Source organism: Phaseolus vulgaris, chromosome 7, assembly GCF_051622355.1.
Source record: "Phaseolus vulgaris cultivar YP4 chromosome 7, ASM5162235v1, whole genome shotgun sequence".
In the NCBI taxonomy this organism is placed as follows: Eukaryota; Viridiplantae; Streptophyta; class Magnoliopsida; order Fabales; family Fabaceae; genus Phaseolus; species Phaseolus vulgaris.
Window position 1 is genome coordinate 59544004 of NC_143504.1, and position 15756 is coordinate 59559759.

At 34.1% G+C, this 15756-nt stretch overlaps 3 protein-coding genes across 8 annotated transcripts; 1 reads left to right on the plus strand and 2 right to left on the minus strand.

Annotated features, from left to right (window-relative positions):
• The first annotated feature begins 220 nt into the window (after positions 1-220).
• On the plus strand, positions 221-1750 carry LOC137827598 (CBL-interacting serine/threonine-protein kinase 7). The gene has a single exon (XM_068633801.2). The coding sequence runs from the start codon at positions 375-377 to the stop codon at positions 1641-1643; it is 1269 nt and encodes a 422-aa protein (XP_068489902.2). The 5' UTR covers positions 221-374; the 3' UTR covers positions 1644-1750.
• Positions 1751-3212: 1462 nt separating this feature from the next.
• Positions 3213-11339, minus strand: LOC137827599 (neurochondrin family protein). Of its 5 annotated transcripts, none has more exons than XM_068633802.2 (18): positions 10599-11339; positions 10381-10528; positions 10164-10300; positions 9551-9654; positions 9323-9418; positions 8811-8904; positions 7969-8089; positions 7684-7883; positions 7317-7408; positions 6806-6861; positions 6366-6455; positions 6191-6290; positions 5226-5327; positions 5067-5139; positions 4685-4848; positions 4462-4504; positions 4288-4378; positions 3213-3427 (listed from the first exon to the last, which is right to left on the minus strand). In XM_068633802.2, exons 1-17 carry the CDS (start codon positions 10813-10815, stop codon positions 4323-4325), a joined length of 1893 nt encoding a protein of 630 aa, XP_068489903.2. In that variant the 5' UTR covers positions 10816-11339; the 3' UTR covers positions 3213-3427; positions 4288-4322. The 5 variants fall into 5 exon arrangements, 4 of the variants coding, with proteins under 4 accessions (XP_068489903.2, XP_068489904.2, XP_090161232.1 ...); XM_068633803.2 differs by having other exon boundaries at positions 3213-3440; XM_090305106.1 differs by having other exon boundaries at positions 7969-8076; positions 10599-10980.
• Positions 11340-11667: 328 nt separating this feature from the next.
• Positions 11668-15136, minus strand: LOH1 (RNA-binding CRS1 / YhbY (CRM) domain protein). Of its 2 annotated transcripts, XM_068633806.2 has the most exons (4): positions 14504-15036; positions 14201-14388; positions 12623-13027; positions 11668-12320 (listed from the first exon to the last, which is right to left on the minus strand). In XM_068633806.2, exons 2-4 carry the CDS (start codon positions 14279-14281, stop codon positions 11796-11798), a joined length of 1011 nt encoding a protein of 336 aa, XP_068489907.2. In that variant the 5' UTR covers positions 14282-14388; positions 14504-15036; the 3' UTR covers positions 11668-11795. The 2 variants fall into 2 exon arrangements, with proteins under 2 accessions (XP_068489907.2, XP_068489906.2); XM_068633805.2 differs by having other exon boundaries at positions 14201-15136.
• Positions 15137-15756: the final 620 nt, after the last annotated feature.

The following is a 15756-nucleotide window of genomic DNA, read 5'->3' on the forward strand; positions in this document are numbered from 1 at the left end:
CAACACAAATCATTTGATACATTTATCTATAATCTCATCAAATCTCTAATTTAATAATCACATTAAATACCATTCACTCATTAGTATCTTTTTAATTGTTACTAACACAACATAAATATATATACTTCTTCATTCACAAATTACACTTTTCCCATAAATAAATCATTCTCAATATCTTTTTTTTTGTATCCCAACAAATAAAGTTTGAGAGAATTAATGTAAACTTTAATTAAACTTCTTTAATTTGTATTTGGTTTTGTTATTTGGATCAAAAGGCAAGGGCAGAATGGGAATGAGGAAAAAGAAAAAAATTGTATATAAAGAGAAGCACAGTCTGTGACCGTTGGTTGGCGTGGTGATTCATTTCCACAACGATGGAAGCGTCTCCGCCACCACGCACCATCCTCGGCAGGTACCAGCTCACGCGCTTCCTTGGCCGCGGCAACTTCGCCAAAGTGTACCAGGCGCGCTCCCACGTAGACGGCGCCACGCTGGCCGTCAAGGCCATCGACAAGTCCAAGACGGTCGACGCCGCCATGGAGCCCCGCATCGTGCGCGAGATCGACGCCATGCGCCGCCTCCAGAACCACCCAAACATCCTCAAAATCCACGAGGTCCTCGCCACAAAGACCAAAATCTACCTCGTTGTCGACTACGCCGGCGGCGGCGAGCTCTTCTCCAAGCTCTCCCTGCGCGGCCGCCTCCCGGAGCCCCTGGCGCGGCGCTACTTCTCCCAGCTCGTCTCTGCGCTCCTCTTCTGCCACCGCCACGGCATCGCGCACCGTGATCTCAAGCCGCAGAACCTCCTCCTAGACGCCGCCGGCGACCTTAAGGTTTCCGACTTCGGCCTCTCCGCGCTCCCGGAGCACCTCCGCGATGACCTCCTCCACACCGCCTGCGGCACGCCGGCCTTCACTGCGCCGGAGATCCTACGCCGCGTCGGCTACGACGGCTCCAAGGCCGACGCGTGGTCCTGCGGTGTCATTCTCTACAACCTTCTTGCCGGCCACCTCCCCTTCGACGACTCGAACATTCCGGCCATGTGCCGGCGAATCTCCCGCCGCGGCTACCAGTTCCCGGAGTGTATATCGAAATCTGCGCGCAGCCTCATCTACCAATTGCTGGACCCTAACCCTAAATCGCGAATTTCGCTGGAAAGAGTTTTCGATTGCAGATGGTTGAGGAATAAGAAAGCGGTTCGCTGTAACGTGTTGGAGGAGAGTGTATTGGAGTCTGATTTGTATAACAAGTGCTCCGACGGTTACAAATTGGGGATGAACGCATTTGACATAATATCGATGTCGTCGGGGTTGGACTTGCGAGGACTGTTCGAGACGACGTCGGAGAAGGGGAGGCGGAGGGAGAAGAGGTTCAGTTCGGAGAAGAGCGTGGGAACGGTGGAGGCGAAGGTTAAGGAGGTTGGGGAGAGGTTAGGGTTTAGGATTGAAGTTGGGAAGAACGGTGCAATTGGGTTGGGAAAGGGGAAGGTGGGTTTGGTGGTTGAGGTGTTTGAGATTGTGTCTGACTTGCTCCTTGTCTCAGTTAAAGTTGTTGATGGTGCCGTTGACTTTGACCTTCTTCATTGGGATGATTGGAGACTTGGCCTTCAAGATCTTGTTCTCTCATGGCATCACAGTGAATGAATAGAGTAACTCTTTCATTTCATCTTCTTTTTCTTACTATGTGCATATCATTACCAGCTTTTGTTGTTAAGTTATTACTCTTAATAAACTCATCATTTTCTTATCAACCATCTTGCTTTCACATCCTTATGCTTTCTTTGAGCTTCCTACTGAATTTGAGGGGTTAGTGTGTGTGTATGAAGTTAAATAGAATGAAAGCGTGGAGAGAAAATTTATGAATAATATGATGAATTTGATTAAAATTGTATTTTTTAATTGATAAAAATATAAATTACAAATTTGTCTGTAGATATTAAAAAAGTGAAAAATGAATACAGTTTATTTTGTTGTATATTTTATTTGTTTGTAATTAGAAAATGTTTTTTTTTCAAAAATGTGGACCGATAGTTAAGGTTAGGGTTTAAGGTAGAAATAATATTAGGATAACGGACTTAGGGTTAGGAATCATAATATAACATTTAAAATCTGAATCGATTATGAGCCATTAAAACCAAACATATAGTTGATTATGTGAAACATATAATTAATGATCCATGACTTTTATACATAATCCATCGATTAAGGGAAACCTCTAAAATAAAACATAACATGTAATTATAATAAGCACCTCTCTATGGTGATTGTTCTCACCCATTTCATTTTTAACTATCTTTCTTGTCTTTTAAAATCTTCATTTTAAAATTATTAAAACACTATTAAGATTGATCTCAGTGATATATTTTGTCTTTAATGAAGAATATTTTTTTATTCTACACAAATTTTTACCTGGACTACACCTTTCCTTTATGGAATTTGGTTCAAAATATATATTAAAACAAACAAACAAATTTATATAATTATGATTTTTTAATATTTAATATTAAAAGAAATTTCTTTTGACATTTAAATCACAGACAATATAATACTTTATTTGATGTGATTTTTTTTCAACAAAAATTAATTAATATTTAAAATAAAGATGAATCATCAAAATATAGATAGATATGAATATAAATTTATATACATTTTTACAATAATTCATCTTATTCATCTTTATTAATGTCTTGAAAAAAATTTGTTACAATTTATTTTTTATTTCAGCTTTATTTTAAAACATTAAAATAAGTTTTTTTCTATTTAAAAAGTGTTTTTTTATCTGAAAAAAAGAAAAAGTGAAACAAACTAGTTTCTTCTGGCTACCTTCATACTTATTAAAATATTAAAAATATCTTTTATTTCATTGACTTTATTTGTGATTTAAAAAAATTATAGATTAAAAGATTTTCTTAATTCATAAATTTCTATCGAATTCTTTAATCGAAAATGTATTATATAGTCAGAAAAGTATCAGAATGTTTTTCTTAAAATTATTATACTTTTCAAAGTATTGTAAAATCTGATGAAAATACTTTTCAAATTTTATAATCCAATTTGTAAATTGAAAAAAATGTTCTAGATTATAAAGTCTAAAAAAGATATTTTCAGTTTTCATTCTATAATCTAAAATGTATTTTTTTAGAATAAAATGATCTTTTCATCCGAAAAAAACTGTGAAATTAACTACGAAATTGCATGAAGAAACAGCTCAAATGATTTAAGACTAGAGTTTACCTACTTTCATATATGAAAAATAAAATATACAAAACCTAACATATCACCTTCTATCTCTAATAATCAATTAGCCAATGGATTTTCATGAACTTAACACTGATTTCTCAGTGTGATCCGAAGACCCTATCCCATCTCATTGGTAACCCTTCTTCCAATTGCATGCATTGTCACATCATCATTTCAACAGAGAATACCTGGTAATTAATGCTGTAACAAGTAGTCAGAAAAATAATGTAAAAGATGTTTATGAATTAAAATTAAGCTCAATAAACCAAACTAAACAAAAATTTTAAGTGTTCATTGGCACAGTCACCGACAAACTTGATATGACTCGTACTATTTCAATTATTTTGGATTCTGTTTTTCATTTTAATGTTTGAGTTGAATCCATTCCAACTCATTCAAACCCGTTTATATGTGGGTTGAGCCATGAATCCAACCTGTTGATATGACATTATTATTACTATTTATAAAAACAAAGCCATTGAAAAAACGGAACATTTTTGTTCACTTACACTCAGTCATTCAAAATCAGGTTTCTTCGTATAAACATTCACACTTGTCCAGTCACCCAGAGAGTTACGAGCACTCTTATCGCTCTTTAGTTTTTGTCTGTATCAACAGATTTTAATTTGTCTTACTTTGAATTCAGATAAAATTATCTAGGCTTCGACTTGATTGGGTGACCAAGAAGGAGGGTGTTTATTACATCTTTTGATTCATTGGAAATTTTTAGTTTGTTTCTATCCTAAAGTTGGATAATCATGCTAGAACTCTCTATTAGTAAACATACGACACGATATCTAATTTATCTTAGCATCCTAAATTCCTAGTTAATAATTATTTATTTTTCATAAAATTGTAAAATAAATTCAAATGTTTCGACTTATTGATCTAATCCAACCCAATCCGTTTTTGATTGGTTGGTTAGGAGGATAAACTGCAGAAACTCAATCCAACCTGACCGCACAATTTTGATTGGGTTTGATCATGTGTTTGGCCAAACCCAAACCATAAACACATTTATATTTGACAATGAATTTAGTAATGCTACCTTGAAGTTTAAAATCCAGATTAAGAGGATCAAAATCAGTTCTTGACAGCTTCTCGGATACGGGGGTACCGATGAGCCCATCGAGAGAAGCCTGCACAATGAGAGTTAGAAAATGCAACTACCTCAAAAAGCCTTTAGTGCTCTAACAACTAGCATTGCAGTAAACATAATCACCAGAAGAGACAATCTCCGAAAGATCCATATCCTCTTTAGTATCCTGCAACAGATTATAACAAGTAATCAGGTGTTAAAATCATTGAACATAAACATAAATAGGGCATAAATAATTTTTTTTGCTAATTCTTACAAAGTTGTTCAAGTGCTACAGTGTTTTCTGAATAAACAATGCAACTTAGAGAAATTTACAATTAGTAATGAAAGGGAATTCACAATGCACCTGTTCTGATGAAGTCAGACATCTAGCAATGAGCACATAAAGACTGCGAAGAGTGCTATAGTTGAAATCAGGTCGATTCAAGAGAGCCTCTTCTGATGTATATTCAAATACCAGTGCACAAATGCTTGAAGCCATCATCATACTCGACGTTTCATCAGTGTTATCTACAAAGCATGTTTCAGCAACTAAGTTAAGATAAGATGCATGCTTTACTTCATACTGTCAATTCAACGAATAAAGTAATAAACAAATAATGGTACTTGTCAGAAATCACTTGCTTTAATAGATACATACATGCTACTAAATTTGCATTAGAGCATATGTCACATTTTAAGGATTCATGAGAAAACACTCATTTAATGGTTGCTGACAAGTATGGTACCTGTCCAATAAGCTAATGCTTTAAGAAGACTAACACTAGCTGACTCATCCAACATCGTATGCACTTTGTCTTTCTACAATAAAAAAGGTGGTACTTGTTTAGAATTTTTGCACAATCAATATATTATTATAAGGCTGGTCATTATGATAAGAAAATCACCTTCAATAGTAGGTTCAGTATTGTATCACACGCCAAAAAGATGCAACCATTATCCTCAAGAAAAGCATTTGACCCAACTAATTTATTGAAGCAATCTAAAACCTACAAATAGACACAATATATTTAGCAACCAGACAATAAGAAATTGGTTTGTTACTACAGTTATCGAATGATGTAAATATGTATCTTGTACACACGTGAGTACTCTTATTTGTAACAAAGTAATAAGGAACACAATCAATAATGAGCAATATCTTCTAAGATATTTCTTTATTTGATATAATCAAAATATATCATATTTCCCTATTTAATATAATTAAATCATATCTATAACACTTTCCCTCAAGCTAGTGCACATGTATCATGAGTCAAGTTTGTTACAAATGTCATCAACACGAGTTCTTGATAGACTAAGTAAAACATGTCAGTCAATCAGTTGCTAGAGAGGTAACAAATCAGAGTGACAAACATAATTAAATACAATAGAAAAGGTGACTAATTAGATTTTCAAATTTTTGTTTAATGGGAACTTAGCAGTGGAATAGTGACAAAGCACATAACCAGGGAGCGTACCACTCTGATATCATGTTAAAAGGATTATTTGTAACTATGCATCTTATACGCATGTGAGTACTCTTATTTATAATAAAGAAGAATTACAATAATAAGGAACAAAATCAATAACTAATATTGAAAAATATTTTCTAAGAAATTCCCCTATGTGATGTAATCAAACCATACCATATTTCCCTGTTTAATGTAATTAAACCATATCTTTAACAGCAATAAATCTGAAAGCCATGTGTGTGAACTATACATCAATCAAGCAATCGTTAGAATCTTGATTTACTCATAAGGATTCACCTTTAAGTGAATGCAATAATAAACCAACATCAAAAAAGAGGAAGGAGAAACATAAATTTTAAATTTAAAAATACAAGTATTGGAACCAAAAAATAACTTACAGCCTCAATTCCTTTGCATGAAGCCAAAGCTTTGCATCCCTCGATCTTCATAGTAATTTGAGACAGCAAAGGTAGAAGAAAGCAAACAGAGTAGAAGGGTCTGGAACATAAAATTAAATTATGCAATGCTCCACTATAAAGGAATTTTTTTTGCCCATAATTATCTTGAATATACCTTTGTTCATCTTCACCTTCAATGTAAAGCATATACCCTAAAAGATCTTGAACCTTCTCCTTGCATGCTAAGGGTGCTTCTGCAAGATAGCTGAAACAAAAACTATCCAAATTAGCACAAGATTAAGGAGAGGATGAAAATTGATGAAACAACTATCTAAATTAGCTTAAGATGATCTATACCATTGCAATTTTCCTTTAGAAAATAAATTAAATTTGCATGTTTCTTTCCTAATACTACACTGCAAGTGTATGACAGTGAAAGCATGAATAATATACAGGTTAAGAAGGTCTATCATTGTTAAAAAATTTATATGACAACAAATGCCACACTAATATATGAAAGATGTCTTCCAGATATGATTTGAAGTAAATTATTGTTAATCTATCAAGTGTCAAAGTAAAAATAATTCAAAAGAAAGCAACATTAAAACGTCATACCTCCCAATAATTCGCACCGAAGCAAGTAAATCATCCCCTTTCTTTTGCCCATGTTCCTGTATGATTTCACCATTATAATTTGCCATGTGTTTGTAAACAGGTAAATAGAATAGAAGAGAATCATACTATAATGGGATGAACTGTATATATTTAAGACTGTAGTACAACGTATATTAAAGAGAAAAACAACTTGTATAATGAAATAGAATTAAAGATAATGAATCACTGTTTACACAAGTATTTATACTACAGCAGACTCGAGAGGAGCTAGTTATAACTATTTAACCAAGGCTGTTACAACAGACTAAAAAGGAGAGTTAGTTGTAAGTGTCTAACCAAGACAGTTACAGCCAACTAAAGATATTTTACTATAGTTACTACTAGGGAATGATTTAGTATAAAGGAGTTATACACTAACAAAGTACATGAATAGGCCACAATTGACACCAACAATGACTCTTAACATCGCTAATAATTAACATTACATTAAGCAATTAATCATTAGTGTTACCTTTGCATCTTCCAAATACTCTAGGACAACAGCAATTGTCTCGTTAAGCTGGAGAATCACCTTTGTTAATGTTCCTTCATCAAGGAGGTTTCCTGTAAAAGAAATAGTACGATGAAGAAGCATTATACACAATTAACAGGAACTTAACCACAGAGACATGTTTCCAACAGTGTCAACACTGGTTTCAAGAAGAGTATCACATTACCAAGTAATCAAAATCACAATAGAAAAAAAATCTGAATTTCCAAATCGTATCCATATAGTTTACAATTGACAATAGTAGTTATGGGAGTACATACAACTAAACCACCATAATTAAAAAAACAGAATTTAAAAGGCTGAGTGAATTGAGTTTCTTTGAATATACCACCATTTTCCTCAACATTTGATATTAATTTTATTATCTTCTCAACCAAAGAGTAAGCAACAGCCACATTATGTCGCTTCGAAAAAATTGCTTCAGAAGTAGCTGAAGTATCCTGAGGGGCTTCATATTTTAAATATGCCAACTCGTTCAGAAGAACAGCAATTTCAACCCTTGACTGCTCCAAGACAAGTAACAGGCACCTAAAATGGGAAGGGGTGAGAAAATGAAGCAAGACACACACAATGCAGATGTATTAAAAAATTAACATTAGCAAGCACAGCTTACATGTCAGCTGAAGCTGGATCTCGTGCATCATTTGTGTTTACTTGGCTAACCAACCAATCTTCTCCATGCATGGAAACCATAGACTCAGCTAAAATGAGAGCCTGCAACCTTTCAGCAGGAGCTGTACATGAATAATAAATCAAGCATTTCATACAGCTTAGTGTTTTATTGTCTTAAAAAAACCATAATACAGTACAGTAAGGTAAGGACATCTGGTAGTTCAATAAAACTTCAGATTATCCATGTGAAAGTGCAAAGAAGAAGTGAAGAAGTGTCCTTTCATCCACAACCTTTCCTTCAAATAAACCACCTTATTAAAACTAACTCTCCAGACTAGGGAACAGGAGTTAGTCCATAAAGTGTGCAGTTTCTTGCCATAACAAAGCCTGCTGCTGACTTAAAACCTTTCAATATGCAAGATCAAACAAGTATATAATCTGTTACAGCATTTATATGGTGTCATTTATAAATGCTGTAACTTGATGTGGCAATGAAAATCATTAAAATAGGGAACTGGGGAACCACCCAATGCATATATGTCCTAGTTAAGTTTTGCAATAGACAGATTACTATCAATATATTTTTTCTCTCTCAGTCTCTCATAGCTGTTACTCTTATCCTTGAACACTGGGAATTAAAATTTTAATTCCCCATTCCATTGGGTTTATACTTTCAGAGTTCATTCTCCCTGGTTACGTTCCATCTCATAATTTTATCAGCTGATGGGAAATTACTAAAATTATAACTTTAAAAAACCTAATGAAGGAACACAGAAAGAGAAACTGAAATAACAGGTAAAATAGCACTGCACATAAATAATTAAGAAAATTGTCTCAACATACCAACACGGTTCTGCAGAACAGCCATTATACCAGTGCGGATATTGTGCGACCAGCTTTCTTGAGGAAGTAACTGTAAGGCCTCACGAAGTTGTGACTGAAAATGTGAAGTACTTGTAGTCAATTAATTGCAAGGTAAATGAATAAAGTTGCACATACATAAATCATTCAATCAATAAAATTGTGGTTATCCACAAGGCAGGTTGGACATATTGGTCTCCTAAGGAGTATAAACCATCAATCAAAATAGACCCTTTATATGAAAACATTCTATATTAAGAACCAAATATTTTAACAAGCAAATCAACTTGATTTACATGACTAGAATATGTAGAACACCATCTAATTTCTTATCTAGGGGTAATTTGATAAAATATCAAGAAATATACAACAACTCTAAATATACTAAATTCCAGTGCCATATCAATTTAAGTAGATTTTATCTTCAAGTATACTAGAATATCACTACATAAAACCATGACTGAAGGAAAACAGAGTAAGACAAGATCGCATACTGAATCTTTTGAGGTAAGAATGACATTTAGCAAGTGGAGGGCTTCAAATTTCAAGGAATTGTGCAAAACAGCAAACTGCCTTGCTATTGCTGCCACCTGTAGAGAGAAGTGTCAAAAATATTGCTTGACCAAGCACATTATAGATGTTTATTTAGCATGTTGCAAGATAGCTAATCAAAAGGAAAACAAATTAACTAAAAAATAGAAATATTTAAGAAGCACACTTACAATAACTGGAATGTCAGATAAGTCATTACTCTGGATTATGTCCAAGGACATCCTACCCAGAATCAATTGCAGAAGTTTAAAAGATACTTCCATCAGATATGAACCTGCACAGTGTTTGAGAATAATGATGCGTAAACAACACAACAATTAGGAGCAGACGTTTATAATTCCAATGTTAGTAGATGTGTAAATGTACCCACTAATAGTGTAGTTACTATAAATAAGAATTACTAAATGATAAAAAATGAAATCTCTAGAGAGAAATATTTCCGGAGACACCAAAGATATAACAGTAAACCTGTTTTGGTGATGGCCAGGGATCAAGCTGTGAAAGTTGATACACAAAAAATGATAAAGAATATCCATGTTGAGGATATCCAGCATTCTGAACCTATATCTTGTTGATATCAGTTCCAGAGCTCAAACACAGATAGTTATAATAAATAGTACATCCTTGTTTACCAATAGTTACCATTCCTAACTTTTGCACATAATGTGTTGGTGAATTACCCTAATATAAAAAATTAAAATACACCAACTGATAGTTTCACTCAGTCCCTTATTTTTCCAGTATGGTGAAAGCAAGCATTACCAGCAGACAATGAAATCTTACCATCTTGCAGAACAGTCATTTGAGAAGCTAGTACCTTGATGCCTCCAGATTCACAAAATCTCGTGATTCCATTTTCAGAAGCAGCAGACACCAAGTACAAAAACTCGTAGCATTCTTGAAGAAGAGACGAGCCAGACCTAAACAAGAGATTAAAAAATAAACAAAAAAGGACTCTGAAGAAAAAATAAGGTGTATGAAAGCAGGTGCAGATCATTACAGGGTGGGTATTACTTCCAACACAAGTGGAATATTAAAAAGCATGTCGTCAGAAGAAGCTATATCTGGAACGCGACAAAATGCAGCAAGAACAGTGATGGATAGGCTTAAATATGCATCGCGATTCTCATTGAGGGAACTTCCGAGACCTAATTAAAAAAAAAGATAGTGTGAAAAAACATTAGAAATGAAGAGAAAAGGAGCAGAAGAAGGAAGTACCAGTTCTGAGAAGACGATAGAGAAAGCGAGGGCCAACAGCATCATAGACCCTCCGAAGAGAGGAGTGATCGTGAGCTTTGCAGAAGTTGGTTACGAGAAGAAGCCCTGCAAGACGCTGTTCGTCTCGCTCTCCTTTCAGCAGTTTCAAGCAGTCCTCCAGATTGGGATTCTGCTGAGCTTCAGTGGAATCCTTCTCACTCATCTTCTCCTCCGACATTGGTTCAGCAATTGTAATTAGGGATTCGAACGATTTTCTCCTAAATTAAACTGCAATTACTATTATCACAAATAATCAGGAATTGAACTCCACCTACCCTAAATCCTAAACCCAAAGAACACGTAGCGGAGATGGATGAAGAAGAAACCAGAAAGCACCAGAGAAACCAAATTGTAATTAGGTACAAAAGATATTAATCAATAATTATTTTAATTAATTACGCTAATAAATACTTTATATTTTAAAATATTAATTATGCTTTCATAATTAAAATGTATATATGTAATAATAATAAAATACAAAGAGTAAAAAGAAAAAGAAAAAGAAAATTTGGCATTAGTAGAATGAAGTGAAGGAAATTTTTTGGCCATATAAAAATTTAGAACATAGAGCATAGAAATAGAAATTATTTACTACACCAAAAATGCAAATATTCTATATAAATGGAAAGCAGTTATAAATACTAAAAATATGAGTAACAATTATCCTAATATGAGTGACACTGGTGGCTTCTTCCTTGAAATGAAAAATTGAAATAAAAATGGATAATAAAGTTAAAGTTTTCAAAAGATAATTTCCAATAAAGAATGAAGAACATAAGGTATATAAGCTCAGAAAAAATGGAGAGGAAAAAATGTCTAATATTGTGGAACATATTGGACCAACCTTTTGGTTGGAACACCTAAACATCCTTCATCAATACTTGTATGTGTAGTGCATCATTGAGTCTCCAAATTATTTTTTTACTTGATTTATTTTAGCTAGAAATATGCACAATACTGAACTGTTAAGTAACAATAAATAAAATATTTTTTTAAAACTAAAAAATTCTAAGCATATCAAACAAAGATCTAAATCTAAAAAAATTATAATTTAAAAAATGAATCAATAGCAAAGCCACCTCATTGTTATACATTGTAATTTCTCTAAGGCTACTCTTTACACAAACACGATGATTTTTCTCATTTAATTTTTTTCTCTCATTTAATTTTTTTCTTTAAGAAGGATGTAGCACGCAGAAAAATTCTGTCAACTTCATCCAGCTTAGGCAAGTGTTGGTCTTTTCCCATGTATTTTGAGTTCAGAGACATTTGTCGTAGATGCTCTTCAAAATCATTCGTTTCCCCATCACTTTGCTCTCGAAACTTATCAAACTCGTCCAAATAAAGAGGTTTTTCCTCTCTGGTAAATTTCTCTACATCCGAATCTGTCTCAAATATATCTGATAACTTATCAGAATCAGTATCAAATTCAGAGTCCATATCTGTCTCATATTCTGTGCACCCAATTTTATCATTCATCAACTCTTCATGTTTATCTGAATTCTCTGACTGAAAATTTAAAATTCTCTCCCTGTCAATTTTCTGTATTGCGTCAGAAGCATCTATATTACTCTCAGCTGCACTTTTAAATTGCGCTTGAAGAATTTCGAGCTCTTGTTCTAGTCTTGGAATATGTCTCCTCACAGCACGGAGAGCATCCCTGTATTTGGATTTATCTAATGCCTGCAGAAGATGAAAATTAACACCATCAAGCTACTGAACAATTTAAGGAAACATAAAATTCTCTAAAACAAATAGTAGCATGAACATGAGTGATTGTATGTACACATCCAAGGTCCGCAAATGCAAAATTTCAAACATAGCAGTGGTTGTGCAACTGAAGCGCTGTGCAATAGAAATTTCACCATAAAATTATGGACAATGAATGAAGACCAAGAACTGTTGGAGAATTTTGAAACCCCCAGTTAAACTCAATTTCTATTCTGTATTAAAACTGACTAAAAATTGAAAACACAACACAGTACCTTCTTTCTCGAAAGAGAGACTCGTGGAGACATAATCTCTGTTGGTGGTTGAGTGTAGTTTTTCCCTCTGTACATTATTATTGTGTTATCTTCATGAATGTCAAGCACTATACCTCCTGTCAATCTTGCTAGCTCAACAGCAATCTCCTTAACCTCCTCTGCTGAAAATGTCTTCACCACTACTTTCAAAGTCTGATGTTTTTTCCAATGCAGATGCATGTTCAAAATTACACCTTGGTAAATTCCTCGCCTTCCAACTGGTACATAATTTTTGCATTTAAGGCCCATCTTTAAGAAGAAAAAATGCTCTTCTGGTGTCAATATCTCAGGATCATGGGTTGTTTCTGAGGATTCAGGCTCAATCTTTTTTAGAGCTTCACAAAGTCTCTCTTCTTTCTTTCGAGCCTAGAATGATGGAGAGACAACAAAATCAATTGATTTCTTCCACTACACTTTTATCAGTAACGGTGTATTCAATTACAGAATAAATAGTTTGTACATAGAAACACTGTGATCAACCTTCAATAGAGGACAAAAAAATGTCTTGCTCTGATAAACACATGATGCTGTACCAAGACAAGAGAGTAAGCAAAGAGAGTAACATTATTGTTACCCAAGGGCCATTAACAAAGAGTAAGCAACTAAAATGTTGAAAATGTGACACTAAAGCTAATAAGGGAAAGATGAATGCAAATCTCCTATTCAAGCAATTAAATGTCTATTAGTGCCTAGGTTAGGAAGAATGAGAGTCCAAGTACTATTTTTATTGAGTAGGGTATTAGAACTTAGTTTTGTTCATAATAGAACAAATTTTTATCGAAAGGGGTGGTTAGCTAGAGTCAGTTGAAAACTGAGAATTGGGAGGAAGAATACAGGTTCCACAAATATCATAGTAAAGGAGATAAATTTATGTATATCTTCTTTATCTTTTAGAAATAAAGATTACATTTTACCCTGATTTCTGATTTCTAGTTCAGTACCTAACAATGCCACTCTAAAAAATGCAGATATCTTCCAACACCATTTACTAAACACATTTTTACAAATTCTATGCAAATTGTAAATTGAAAAAAAAAAAAACTTTGAAGAATTAGATGGCAAGTTGTTAAGGTATGAATGCACTAAAATAATTCTGTAAATCATCGTTAATGATTGAAAGATTTAATTCATGTTTATCTTACTGCAATTGGGTATTTAAGATTTGAATACGTTCCAATATTCAATTCAGAGAACCATAAATTTATTTTTATCTTTATTGACACCAACAAATATTACAGTTGATTTCTTAAGCAACTGTTTTAGCATACATTATAAGAAAACACTACCAGCAGCAATAGATTTATTTTTGTCAAGAGCATCACTATTTTATGAAAGTGGGAGAATCCTAGTGTTTCATGCTAAAATGTAAACACAAGCCGTGAGGAGTAAGAAAAATATTAATAAGTAATACAAACATATATATGGATATAGTAAGCACAGGGAGGCAAAGGTGCAAAAACAAATCAGCAGAACCATACATTACATACTATTTGAAAACAATAAAAAAGGTGGATATAAAAGTAAAAAAATAAAACTTACCTTCAACAATTTGTATAAAATTTTTTCCTCTGTTGTCATCCTTTCATACTCTTTCTTCTTCTTAAATCTAAAGAACTTCATCCATCTTACAACTGCTCTTTTCCCCTTTAATTTTTTCCTATTTACTTTGGCATTGCCATCATCCTCATTACCACTTGGGACCTTCTCAGAATCCTGATACTGTTTCTCTACAACCATATCGTTATACTTCAGAAATGGACATGAATGAAAGCCTATGTTTCCAAGGATTGAACATGCTTTCATATAATAGAGCTGATAAAAAATAGGTTCCTGACCACCAACCTTCCTCGGCAGGTACCTTGGCCGCGGCAACTTCGCCAAAGTGTACCAGCCGCGCTCCCTCGTAGACGCCATCGACAAGTCCAAGACGGTCGACGCTGCCATGGAGCCCCGCATCGTGCGCGAGATCGACGCCATGCGCCGCCTCCAGAACCACCCAAACATCCTCAAAATCCACGAGGTCCTCGCTACAAAGACCAAAATCTACGTCGTCGTCGACTGCGCCGGCACGGCGAGCTCTTCTCCAAGCTCTCCCTGGCGCGGCGCTACTTCTCCCGTGTAGTCTCTGTGCTCCTCTTCTTCCACCGACACGGCATCGCGCACCGTGAGCTCAAGCCGCAGAACCTCCTCCTAGACGCCGCCGGCGACCTTAAGGTTTCCGACTTCGGCCTCTCCGCGATCCCGGAGCACCTCGGCGATGACCTCCTCCACACCGCCTGCGGCACGCCGGCCTTCACTGCGCCGGAGATCCTACGCCGCGTCGGCTACGACGGCTGCAAGGGCGACGCTTGATTCTGAAGCTCCGAAATGAGTTTTTTTCCTTCACTGAATCTTCCATCAATATTTATATTATAGTATATTTATTTTATGTTTTTAATTGTTATAAAAACAATTCTTAGGTTCTCAGTTTTAATTAAAAAAAAATTGGTGAGTTGCTAATAATATTTTTAATTTTACAAAAGTATAATCTTTAAGTCGATTAATAAAGATACTATTATTTGCTATATAAATGTTTATTATTTGCTATATTATTATATATTTATATCTTTTAAATAATAAAATATACTTTTTATAATGTTTTAAGTTAGTTTTTTTTATTTAATTTAAAAAATTGGACTGAAAAATAATAACTAGTGAAATTAGTTATGATAAGGAGTTAATATACAGGTACGAATGAAAATACGAATATATCTTTTAAACACGCTCATATTTAAAAACTAACTTCTTAAAAAATATATATTAATAAAGTATGTGAAAAAAATTGTAATATGATTATTAAAACCCTTAAAGCATAAAATTTAAACAATAAAAATTAATTAAATAATTATAACTTTTTTAAGAAAATCAATTATGAATAAAATTGATAAATATTTGATATTAGCAACCTAATATTTAAAATTGAATATGGACTTTTGCAATAAGCCCACTCATTGTGTGCCTAAACCTTAAACCTAGCCTCTTCCCCTTTTTTAATATGAGGTACTCATCACTGTTTCTGAATTCTGCATTCAATTCAACGTTTGTTTTCTGAATTA

What these genes read in the sequence shown, in the direction of transcription:
- LOH1 (XM_068633805.2), bottom strand. Translation starts at nt 14,665, where the DNA reads ATGTTTGGGTGGTTCTGGAGGCGGCGCATGGCGTCGATCTCGCGCACG. An exon ending in TTTTATACAAATTGTTGAAG is followed by an intron (nt 13,028 to 14,200) that starts GTAAGTTTTATT and finishes CCATCATTCTAG; the next exon opens with GCTCGAAAGAAAGAAGAGAG. An exon ending in TCTCTCTTTCGAGAAAGAAG is followed by an intron (nt 12,321 to 12,622) that starts GTACTGTGTTGT and finishes CATCTTCTGCAG; the next exon opens with GCATTAGATAAATCCAAATA.
- LOC137827598 (XM_068633801.2), top strand. Translation starts at nt 375, where the DNA reads ATGGAAGCGTCTCCGCCACCACGCACCATCCTCGGCAGGTACCAGCTC.
- LOC137827599 (XM_068633802.2), bottom strand. Translation starts at nt 10,815, where the DNA reads ATGTCGGAGGAGAAGATGAGTGAGAAGGATTCCACTGAAGCTCAGCAG. An exon ending in TACTGAACCTACTATTGAAG is followed by an intron (nt 5,140 to 5,225) that starts GTGATTTTCTTA and finishes TTTTTATTGTAG; the next exon opens with AAAGACAAAGTGCATACGAT. An exon ending in AGCATTAGCTTATTGGACAG is followed by an intron (nt 4,849 to 5,066) that starts GTACCATACTTG and finishes CATGCTTTGTAG; the next exon opens with ATAACACTGATGAAACGTCG.